The sequence below is a fragment of the Panthera onca genome, chromosome B4 (genome assembly GCF_046562875.1).
Source record: "Panthera onca isolate mPanOnc1 chromosome B4, mPanOnc1 haplotype 2, whole genome shotgun sequence".
In the NCBI taxonomy this organism is placed as follows: domain Eukaryota; kingdom Metazoa; phylum Chordata; class Mammalia; order Carnivora; family Felidae; genus Panthera; species Panthera onca.
Genome location: NC_138345.1, coordinates 66,941,894 through 66,954,990, shown reverse-complemented (window position 1 = coordinate 66,954,990; position 13,097 = coordinate 66,941,894). Strand labels below are relative to the sequence as shown.

The following is a 13,097-nucleotide window of genomic DNA, read 5'->3' as shown; positions in this document are numbered from 1 at the left end:
ATATATACAAGTGTGTATATAAGTAATCTAAGATATAAGATAAATTAGATGAAAAGGTAAGACTAGATAACTTTTAAGTTCCTTCTAATGAGGAAATCATAATTCTAACATGTCCAATTTGTATCAGATCAAAACTATCATAGAACACAATTAGAAATCAAGATATTCTGGATTTTGTTGCCATTGACTATCAACAAATTTACCTGGGATTGAGTTGTTGCAAAGATTGGAGGTAACAAAGAAATTTAGAAAAGATATATAGACTACCAAAACTCTGATTTCCATTTTTTAAGTTATTTATTAAATACTTAATGAGCATGTATGTCTGCTGTGTTTCCAGACACTATGCCATATGTTGTGGGCAGAGAGATAAAAGAGTTAAGTTTACTTTTAAGCAGTGAGAGATGTTTTACCCATGTATGTTCATAGATAACGATCCTACACTGTTTCACAATATAGGTCTCATTGATGTTTTGGACAGAATGATGCTATTATGTTATACCAAAAGACATAACCTATACTATGCAGTAATATACATCTTAACACCAGAGAAATTTTATTACTCTAAATAAAAAAAAAAAGTAAAGGAAGGCTTATTTATGTGTATTAAACACATTTAATGTATTCCTACTATGTAGAAGGAGACAACACAGCTTATATTCTAGTTCAGGAAAATTATAAATACATAACCATTAGGGCACCAGGGTGAGTCAGTCAGCCAAGTGTCTGACTCTTGATTTTGGCTCAGGTCACCATCTCACAGTTTGTAAGATCAAGCCCCATGTTGGGCTCTGCACTGACAGCACAAAGCCAGCTTGGGATTCTCTCTCTCCCTCTCTCTCTGCCCCATCCCCTGCTCGTGCTCACTCTAAACAAACAAATAAATAAACAAATAAAAAAAACTTTGGGGAAAAAAGGAAAATTCTTAAAATAATTAAATACTTAACCATCAATAAGTACAAAGGGTAAAAGAAATAAATAAAAAAGATAATTACAACAGTTATATAGATGCTACAAGATCACATGATGGAATAACTTGTGTTAGAAGTCCTGCATCAGATAGTTTGGTCAGGAAAGTCCCTAGTAAGGAAGTGATAAATAAGAGAAAGAAACAGAATGGCCAGACATGTGAAGAAAGGAGTAAGCATCATCAAGGGAATAGAATAAGCATAGATGTAAGACTGGCAGCACACTTAAGGAACAAAAAGAAAGGAATAAAGCTTGAATAGAATCAGTGAAAGAACACCTATGATATAAGGTTTTAAAAGAACCCAGAGTATACAAAACTTCACTTTTTTATTCAAGTATAATTACCATACAGTGTTATATTAGTTTCAGGTGTAAATTATGATTCAATAATTCTATGCATACTCAGTGCTTATCACAGTAAATATACTCTTAATCTTCACCTATTTCACTCATCCTCCCCACCCATCCCTCTCTGGTAACCACCAATTTGTTCTCTAAATTTAAGTGTCTGGTTTCTTGCCCCTTTTTTTATTTGTTTCTTAAATCCCATATGAGTGAAATCATATGGTTTTGTCCTTCTCTGATTGACCTGTTTCACTCAGCATTATACTATCTAAATCCACTCATGTTGCTGCAAATGGCAAGATTTCCTTCTTTTTTATGGCGGGTAACATTCCATTATGGATATATACATACATCTTCTTTATCCAGTCATCTATGGATGGACACTTGGGTTGATTCCATAATTTACTATTGTAAATAATGCTGCAAGAAACATAGGGCCGCATATATCTTTTTGCATTAGTGTTTTAATTTTCCTTGGGTTAAGTACCCAGTGGTAGAATTACTGGATCATATGGATAGAGCTTTATTTGTTAAGAGAGCAATAAGAAACGCTGAAAGGTTCTACATACAAAAGTAAAACTGACTTGCATTTTGCCTTGAAAAATATGAGTTTCATTGTTAGCTGAATATAAATTTCAAAACTTCCAACTGGCCAGTATCAAGTAAGAGGAACTAGATTTCCCCTTTTAATTGACACAATTTAAAAAATTGGACAAAATACAGGACACAAAAGTTTTCAGACATCAACCATCTGGTAGAACAGGATAATGATCTTAGAGAGAGACAGAGAGAGAGAGAGAGAGAGAGAGAGAGAGAGAGAGAGAGGAAACGCAGCAAATGAGGTGAACCCTAGGATTGCTCCTAGCTTACTGCCTAAAGAGTATAAAAGCCACAAAACAGGGGTGACTGGGTGGCTCAGTTGTTAAGCATCTGACTTTGGCTCAGGTCATGATCTCACAGTTTGTGAGTTCAAGTCCCACATTGGGTGAGCATGAGCCCCACTTGAGGTAAAACACAAGCTCCGGTGAGCCCCACTTCTCTCTCTCTCTCTCCCTCTGTGCCTCACTCACTTGCACCCTCTCTCTCTCAAGAAAAAAAAAGCCACAAAATAAAAATAGACAACCCAGTCAGAGCTCACAGATTCCCTTTGTTGAAAAAAACAGAGCTAGACGTTCAGAAAGCATACAGAGAATAGAGTTCACAGGGCAAAGTATCATGAAGGAAAGTGCTTCAAAGAAAGAACTTTGGAGATCTACAGAGAGTTCTCAAATCTCCAGCTGAGTACTGATCAGCACATGCATAGAAAGTAATACCCAAGGCTGGGGTGTGGAAGGGGAATAAAACATCTAAAAGGAGAAGATGGAACAAGTCCAGGAACTCACACATAGATGGAAAATGTATTTCCATCAGCCAGAGTGGAAAACCTCATAATTCAAAAGGAATCAGAGTACTCAGAAGTGTACCTCAGCAGGGGGCAAAATTAACCATAGACTAAAGGCATATCTGGTCCCACTTAAAAAGTTAAAGCAAGCATCGGGGCACCTAAGTGGCTCAGTGGGCTAAGTGCCTGACTCTTAATTTGGTCTCAGATCATGATCTCACAATTCATGAGATTGAGACCTGTGTCGGACTCTGAACTGACAACACAGCCTGCTTGGGATTCTGTCTCCCTCTCTCTCTGCCCCTCCCCTACTTGCTCGTGCGCTCTTGCTCTCTCAATATAAATAAACATTTAAAAAAATAGTTTTTAAGATAAGCCTCAATAAGATCATACTATTTTCAAGTAGCTGAACTGTATCAAGAAGAAAGCTTACAATAATTTATACAGATACAAAAATTTCCAGACACCCGAAGGACGAAATTCATAATGTACATAATTCAAACAAAATTACCAGGAATAGAAAGAAACCAAAAGTTACAACCCATAATGAGAAGAAAAATCGATTAGAAATAGACCAAGAAATGACACAAATGATAGAATTTGTAGACAAGGACATTAAAATAAGTTATTATGACTATATTCCCTATTTTCAAGAAGAAAGAGGAAAGACTAGGCATGTTGAAATAAATGCATGGAAGATATAAAGAAAAATTAAATCAAACGTCTATAGAGATGAAAACTATACTGAACAGATTTGAGAAGATGAGACATCAAAGAATATACAATTAGTGAGTTTGAAGATAAAGCAATATAATCTATGTAAGGTGAAATAAAGGAAAAAATATTGAAAATATAAAAACAAAACATTAGCAAACTATGACACAACTTCAAGTGGGCTAACTTACATGAAATTTGTGTCCCAAAGACGAGAAAGAAATCAGAAAAAAAATATTTTAAAAGTTAATGGCTAAACTGTTTTCAAATTTGATAAAAATGGTAAGTTCACAGATTTAAGAAGCTCAACACAGCCCAAACACAAGAAATGGTAAGAAAATGAACATCCTAAGCAATGGATAAAATCCATAGTAGAAAGTCGATGGTAGAGAATACATGATGGAAAAATCTTAAAAACAGAAAAATTGTATACTGCATATACAGATATTAAAAATGACAGCATATTTCTTGTTGCAAAAATGCAAGTCAAAATACATCTTTCAAAAAGAATACAAGAGAGACAAATACACAAAAGGTTAAAGAATTAATCACTAGCAGACCCTTCTAGAAGAAATATTAAAGGAAGTCTTTAGAAGGAAAATGTCACCAGATGGAAATCTAGATCTACACAAAATAATGAAGACCATCAAAAACAGTAAATTTATACTTAAATATAAAAAACATGTTTTCTCATTTTTTAGCTCTTTTTACAGATAAGCAATAATATATTACTGTATCCGTAACATGTATGTAAGTAAAATATATGAATATAACTACACAAAGGCCAGAATGGAAAAATGGAAGCATACTATGTTATTATAGTATACTTGAAGTGGTAAAATTTTAAGATACTCTGTGATAAGTTAAAATATATACTATAAACTAAAGCAACCACTGAAAAACAAAACAGACATAACTAATAAGCCAAGAAAAAAAATAAATTAAGCCATTAAAAAAACCCACTCAAATTAAAAAAAGGTAGAAAAAGAGGAAAAATAAACAGATATGGGACAAATAAAAAATAATAAGAGAACCTATTGAAACCCTACCATATCAATAATCACAAAAAATGTAAACCACATTCTTGACCATAACACAAGTCTCAACAAATGTGAAAGGATTCAAGTCATACAAAGGATGTTTCCTGCCCACAATGGAACTAATTTAGAAAGATAACAGGAATGCCTTAGGATGTCTAGGAATCAAACAACAAATTTCTAACTAACTCATAGACTGAAAAAGAAATCAAAAGAAAAATTAGGAAGATATTTAACTGAATGAAAATTAAAACAAAACATATCAAAATTTGGAGAATACAGCAAAAGGACCAGTTAGTGGACAATTTACAGCACTAAAACACCTTTACTGGATAAGAAAAATGATCTCTGATGAATGACCTCAGCTTTCACCCTAGGTAAACATCTCTAAATAAGAATAATCTGGGGGTGGGGGGAGCAAAAAGATATATGCATTCCAATGTTCACTGCAGTATTATTTAGAATAGCCAAGATATGGAAACAACCTAGTGTCCATCGATGATAGATGAATGGATAAATAAGATGGGGAAAAAAAAATATATATATATATATATATTTATATAAATTTATATTTTATATATTATATATATATTTATATATATTTATATATATGTTTATATATATAATTTATATTTATATATAAATATAATATATTATATATTTATATATAATATATTATATATATATTTATATATATATTATATATATACATATAATATATATTTATATATATATTATATATATTCAATTCAATATATATATATATATATATATATAATGAAATACTATTAGCTATAAAAAAGAATGAAATCTTGTCATTAACATGACAACATACATGGAACAGTAACAACATACATGGAACTTGAGGGTATTATGCTAAATCAAATAAGCCAGAGAAATAAAGAAAAATAACTTAATTTTACTTATGTACCTAAAAAATAAAGAAAAAAAACAAACAAGCAAACAAAACAAAACTAATGGATACAAAGAACAGACTGGTGGTTGCCAGAGGGGAGGGAAGTTGGGGAGTGGGTGAAATGGGTCAAGTTGGTCAAGAGGTAAAAAGTCCAATTATAAAATAAGTCAGTCATGGGAATGTAATGGTGACTATAGCATGGTGACTATAGTCAATTAATATTGTATTGCGTACTTGAAATTTGCTAAGAGTTAAATCTTAGAAATTCTCAACATAAGAATTTTGTAACTTTGTATCCTGACAGATGGTAACTATACTTATTGTGATTATTGTACAATGTATACAAATATTTAATTACACTGTACCTTAAACTACTATAATGTTACAGGCCAATTATACTTCAATTTAAAACAGGAAAAAGAAGGGAAAGACATAAGTTATCTGTATTAGCAAGGAGAGAAAAGACATCACTACAAATGTTAAAAATTTTAAATATATAACAAGAGATTATTATTAATTTCCAGTCAATAAATTCTACAACATAGATAAAACATAGATATAATCCTTGTATGACAAACTACCAAATTTCACTCAAAGAAAAAATATTCAGACTAGCCTTGTATTTATTAAAATATGGAAATTATAGTTTTTAAAAAAACCTTCCCACAAAAAAAGACTCCATACCAATTGGCTTCATTGATGAACTCTATCAGACATTTGAGGAAGAAATTGTATCAATTCTACATAAACCTTCAGAAAATTACACATTAGGGAATACATCCCAAGTCACCCTACTACATCAACGTTAGGCTGATTTCAAAACCAGACAAAGTTATCACAAGGAAAGAAATATAGAAAATAATAACCCTCATAAAGATTAATGCAAAAATTCCTAATAAAATTTTAGCAAATCAAAAACAAGAATGCATAACAACGATAGCATGCTATAACAAGTAGAGTTTATCTCCTGAATACAAAGCTTATTTAACATTCAAAAATTAATCAATATGGGACAGACTCTTGGAGTAAGTGAAAAGTCTGGCAAATCCTGTCGCCCAAAAGCAATGACAGAAACAGGTAACACTTGCAGAAACAATCATTTCAGAATCTGGAGAGTAACCAAGGCATACAATAAACTGAGAAGCAGTACTTCAAGAAAAAATACTAAACCTTAACAGTGAACACTTACCACTGTGGAGCCCTGGGAAGTTACCTCCCTCCCACCCCCAGCTCCATGGCTGATAGCTCTACCAATGCTTAGTAGTCTAGGAATGAAGACAGAGGAGCCCCATGCCCAGGGAATTTGCCAAAAATAACATTACCTTGGTGGCAAGCCCTCAGGAAAGCCCATCACCACAGCTAACTGAGGTTGCTATATTTGGAGCAAGCAAAAAACCATCCAGAAATTTCATAGGGAGATCGAGAAAACTCCCAAATACCCCAGCAGTCTGAAAGGCTGCATACATGTGTAAAGCTGTATACACACTCAAGAGAGGGCATCAGGTATCTACTCATTCCTGACTGAATGTGAGTTCTTGCACACAGAAAAAAAGCCTTATTAGCTCAATATGTTTAAACACAACCTCCAAGCAATCATTGGTTGACCTCTAAGCATTGGTTAGAGGGAAATTTACAGTTTTAAATACTTATATTAAATCAGAAGAAAATATCAAATCAGTAAGTTAAAGTTACACTTTAAGAATCTACAAAATACACACACACACACACACACACACACACACACACACACACACACAAAGGACAAACTAAACCCAAAGCGAGCAGAAAAAGGAAATTATGAGCATTAAGACAGAAATCAATGGAATGGAAAACAGAAAAATAACAAAGAAAGCAAATGAAATGCAAAACTTAGTTCTTTAAAAATATCAATAAAATCTTTAGCTATATTGACCAAGAAAGAAAAAGAAGAAATACACAGATCTAGAATTAAAGAAGGGACATCACTACCAACTTTAAGGAAATTAAAAGGTTTTCAAGGAAATACTATAAACAACTTTATCACACAGCTAACAAATTACACAACTTAGATGAAATGAATAAATTCTTAGAAAAACACACATTGCCACAATTGACTCAAGAAGAAATTAGAAAACCTAAAGACATTAAAAAATATATATAGTAGTTAAAAGTCATCCCATTAAGTAAAGCAGGTGCAAAAACATTTAAGGAAAAAATATAAATCCTCCACAAATTCCTTCAATAGAGGACACATTTTCCAACTCACTCTACCATAAAGTCAGTATCAACTTTAGTACCAAAGCCAAAAACATCACAAGAAAAAAATCAGACCAATTTCTTCACGAACAGAGATGTAAAAATTATCAACAAAATAATAGCAAACCAAATCCCACAAGATATGAAGAGGATTATATACCAAGATCAAGCAGCTTTTATCCCAGGAACCTAAGGTGGTTTAACTTTTGAAAATAAAGTAATATACAATATATTAATAGAATAAAAGAAAAAAACCTACAAGATAATCTCAAGAGACACAGAAAGAACATTTGACAAAATCCATGCTAAAAACTTTCAAAGAACTAGGGATAGAAGGGAATTCCCTAACCCTGATAGAGGGCACCTACTAAAAACCTACAACTGACATCATGATAGTGTAAGGCTAAATGCTTTTCTCTAAGACTGGGAATAATACAAGCATGCCCACTCTTGCCTTGCTTGTTTGCTATTCAACACTATACTAGAGATTCTAGTCACTGCAGTCAGCAAGAAAAAGAAGTAAAAGGCATCCAGACTGAAAAACCATTAAAAATATCTCTATTTATAGACAACATAATCCAGTTATAGTGAAAAACCTAAAGAATCTACAAAACCACTAGTAGAACTAATAATGAGTTCAACAAGGTCACAGGAGACAAGATCAATCTTAAAAAATTAATTGTATTCCTATATACCAGCAAAGAACAATTCAAAAATGAAACTAAGAAAATAATACCACTCACAAAAGCATAAAAAGAATAAAATGCTTAGGAATAAATTTAGCCAAGGAAGCACAAGGCTTTATTGAACGCAATACATTACACTAAGAGAAATTAAAGATTAAATACAATGGAATATTGTTCAGCCATAAAAAAATAAGGAAATCCTGACATTTGTGACAATATGGATGAATATGAATGACATTACGCTAAGTGAAATAAGCCAGACACAGAAATATAAATACCATGTGACCTCACTTATATGTGGAATCTAAAAAGTCACATTCCAAGAAGCAAAGAGCAGAACTGCCAGAGGCTGGGGAAGGGGGTGGGGGGTGGGGGTGGAAATGGGGAGATATTAGTCAAAGGGTATAAACTTCCAGTTAAAACACAAGTAAGTTATATTTGTCACTAATGTACAACATAGGGGCTAGAATAATACATTACATATTTGGAATCTGTTAACAGAGCATCTCTTACATAGACTTACACACACACACACACACACACACACACACACACACAAAGGTAACTACATAAGGTGATGAATATGCTAGTTACCTTGACTGTGGTAATCATATCACAACATATATGTATATCAAATCATCATGTTGAACACCTTAAACATACGACTTATTTGAATTTATTTTTGTCAGTTATATCTCAATAAAACTGTGGGGGCTGGGGAGAGAGAACATTTCAAGCATAATGGAAGGTTTTCTCATGCTCCTCCAAGTTTATAACTCCCAACAGTAACCACCATTCTGTTTGCTGTCACCATACATTAATCAAGGCTGTCTTTGGACTTCATATACATGGAATTATACAATGGTCCTCTTTGGTATGGAGTTTCATCCATGTTGTTACTTGCTACTGCATGTTATCAGTAGTCCATTCTTTTCCATTTCTGTGTATTATTCCATTATATGATTATATAATACTCTATTCTTTGTGTTGAAGTAGAGTTGACACACAATGTTTCACTAGTTGCACGTGTACGTATAATATTTTTTTAATGTTTATTTTTGAGAGAGAGACAGAGAGAGACAGAGAGCATAAGCAGGGGAGGAGCAGAGAGGGAGACACAGAATCTGAAGCAGGCTCCAGGCTCCAAACTGTCAGCACAGAGCCCGAAGTGGAACTTGAACCCACGAACCGAAAGATCATGACCCAAGCTGAAGTTGGATGCTTAACCAACTGAGCCACCCAGGCACCCCTTTAATATTCTATTCTTAATGGACATCTGGAACAGTTCAAATTTAGGATTACTATGAAGAAAGCTTCATTCATATTACTATGAATGAAATCTGCATTCAAAAAAAAAAAAAAAAGAAACTAATAGGAAAAACAATTCATGCTTGTGGATTGGAAGAATCACTAATTTTAAAATCACAATTTTCCCCAAGTTGATCCCCAAATTCCAAGTGGGCTTGCTTTCTCTCTCTTGCTCTTTCTTTTTCTTTTTTTCTTTTTTTAAATAGAAACTGACAGGCTGATCCTGTAACTTAGATGGAAATGCAAAGACCTAGGAGCCAAAACATTTTGCAAAAAGAACAAATTAAAGGACTAATGTAGTTCCCAATTTCAAAACTTACAATACAGCTATAGTAATAAAGACAGCATGGCACTAATATAAAAGCAGACATGATTGATCAATGGAATGGAACTGAGATTCCAAGGGAAAAATAAATTACATTTTTCGGTGAACTGACTTTCAACAAAGGTGCCAAAACAATTCAGCGGGGAAAAGATTTTCTTTCCTTTCCACAAATGTAAATGATGAATTTTGAAATTCACTTCACACCATATATAAAAATTAACTCAAAATGGATCACAGATTTAAATGTGAGATCTAAAACTACAAGACAGGAGAAAACCTTCATGACCCTGGTTTAAGCAAAGATTCGTTAGCTATGACACCATATGCAAGATTCATAAATGAAAAAATTAATAAACTGGATTTCAATCAAAATCAAAACCTTTTTTTACTTCAAAAAGAAAATTACAGAAATAAAAAGGGTAAGCATTTCACCAAAGATATGCAAATAGCTAATAAGCACATGAAAAGCTGTGAACATCATTAGTTGTTAGGGAAATGTAAAATTAAAACCACAATGAGATACATGTATCCAGCCTTTTCAAAAGCTTACATTATGCCACTTCGCTTTTATGAAAGGATCTACGTTAGTACCTATTTTTACTAACCCAAGGAAATCTGAAAAGGATTTTTGCTTTTACAAAAAAAAAAAAAAGGTGAAAAGTGAAAACAGCTGTCAGTCAGTGTTTGTTCTGCAGCAAGCTGTCAGAGACGCGGCATGCACACCGTACCCTGAGCAGCAAGAGTGGCACTGCCAGGCTCCTTCCCCAGAACTACACCCAGCATCTCAGCATCAAGCTACTGCAGCTTTGAACTGTGTCTGCGCGCATCTGTGCCTTATCCCAATTTATTTTGTGCATCATTGACAAGATGTGTCCTAAGGTATCAGAAAAACCTAAGGGAGATTATTTTTTGGGGTCTGGGAAAGCTCCAAAAATTTTCCATATAAGTTAATTGTAATTGCTTCTTTGCTTTACAACACCATTTCAATTTATGAAAGGTTTCATAGGAATGCTCTGCTTTCAGATAGAGGGAGAAAGCTGTACTACTACTGACTAAATCTTAGAAGACTGACTGTACCAACTGTGTCAAGGAAGTGTTGCAACTGGAACTTTCATACATTGCTGACAGGAATGTAAAATGATTCAAATCACTCTGGAAAATAGTCTGTTGGTTCCTTAAAAAAAGTTACATATACACCTATCATATGACCCAGCCATTCCACTTGCAGATATTTACCCAAGAGAAATGAAAGCGTATGTCCAAAGACTTTTATATGAACTTTCATAGCAGCTTTGTTTGGAATAGCCAAAATTGGAGGGGAAAAAACCCAAATGTCCATCAACAGATGAATAAATTGTGCTGTGTCCATACAATGGAATACTACTCTGCAATAAAAAGGAATGAATATCAATGCACACAACAAACAACATAGAAGAATCTCAAAATAATTATGCTGAGTGAAAGAAACTAGACCAAAAAGACAACGTACTATATGATGCCACTTACATAAAATTTTAGAAAATACAGACTAATTAATACAGACTAATAGAAAGCAGATCAGCAGTTGCCTTAGGCTGAGAGTAAGGGATGTGAAGTGGCCAGAGGAAGATTACAAAGATGCCCAAAGAAACTACCAATGATGATGAATATGTTCATTATATTTGATACAGGTCAAAATTTAGCAAAGTGCACATTTTAGATAAATTCAGTTTGTTGCACGTTGATGATACATCAATAGAACTGTAAAAAAATAATAATAATAAATGGATCTCAGGACAGAGAAAACAAAAAGAACTGTTATGTGGCTATTACAATTATCCAGGCTATAGTCAGTAGTGGCTGAGACTGGGATGGAACCTATTGAGGTAGAAATGTGAGTAGTTAACTTTAAAGTTTATTAAAGTACAGAAGTGGCAATACTTTGTTGATGTAACAGATATTGGCAGTTGAAGGAAAGGAAGCAATCAAGGACAACTTTAATTTTGGTGTAAGCAGGTGAGTGAACAGTAGTGTCATTTACTAAAATGAGGAATACTGGGATAGGATTACAGAGTCAAGGTTTCTCACCACGATTACCAAGAGTGATTCAAACTGGTTTTACAAGTTTAATGGATTTTAAAACAATGAGCCAGGATTTATATACAAATAGCTAGAAAATAAAAGTGGGGCACTGATCAACTACCACAAATATGAAAAATAAATATGTTTATGATACAGAAAAAGAACTAGCAATTTATGGATGTTATAAAACAAATGCAAACACGTTGGCTCAAAAGAGCTTTTTTAAATAATTGAAAGGTAGACTGTGCACATTAGAAAATAATTACTTAAAACTATTTTAATTAAATGCTTATTTAACTTCCAGTGTTTTTTCTAGAAGTATTACTTAGGTTTGTCTACATTTCTAAAAAAATGTGTCCATTAAAATCAAATTAATACTCAAAGAATGCTGCAGCCTCTTTATTTCCTTCAAAGACTGCTTTCCTGGACGCCTGGCTGGCTCAGTTGGTAGAGAATGTGACTCTTGATCTCAGGGTTGTTAAGTCTGAGCCCCATGTTTTGTGTAGAGATTACTTAAAAAATTAAAAATCTTTGCTTACCTGTTTAATCTTTCGAATAATGACCCAAATTGTGCTGTTTTATATGATGGACTGAGAGCATCTTGATTTTCATTTAATTTGGAAACCAAACTATTAGAATAATTAACTTTAATGAGCTGAAAAAAGAAAGAAGAATCTGCCAAAATGGTAAATGTACATATACACAATTTAAATTATTTACCATAAAATACCATTCAAGTGGATCTCTATATGCAAATAAAAAAAAGTCTTTTCTGGTTTAAAAGAAAGTAATTGTGTCCTTATTGAAAACAAAATAATGTGCTAGCAATAAAAGCAATACCGGTATTTACATGATTATTAAAATAACAGAACTGATACTATGAGGAGTACCATTTTCTCAGAGGTTAACAAATATATATATTTTTTACCACCTTACACACCTGTCAGAATGACTAACATTAACAACTCAGGTAACAACAGATGTTGGCGAGGATGCGGAGAAAGAGGATCTCTTTTTGCACTGTTGGTGGGAATGCAAGCTGGTGCAGCCACTCTGGAAACAGTATGGAGGTTCCTCAAAAAATTAAAAATAGAACTACCCTATGATCCAGCAATTGCAC

General features: G+C 33.3%; 1 protein-coding gene across 2 annotated transcripts in view; it reads right to left on the bottom strand.

Moving 5' to 3' along the window:
• REDIC1 (regulator of DNA class I crossover intermediates 1) overlaps nt 1–13,097 on the bottom strand; it is a 91,439-nt gene that overhangs the window by 31,322 nt on the left and 47,020 nt on the right. For both annotated transcript variants that reach the window (XR_009617343.3, XM_060657925.3), the window contains exon 7: nt 12,517–12,632. Coding sequence is in view for 1 of the 2 variants with exons in the window: in XM_060657925.3 (XP_060513908.1) it covers nt 12,517–12,632 (116 nt within the window). In the remaining variant the exon portion in view is untranslated. The remainder of the gene's footprint in view (nt 1–12,516; nt 12,633–13,097) is intronic.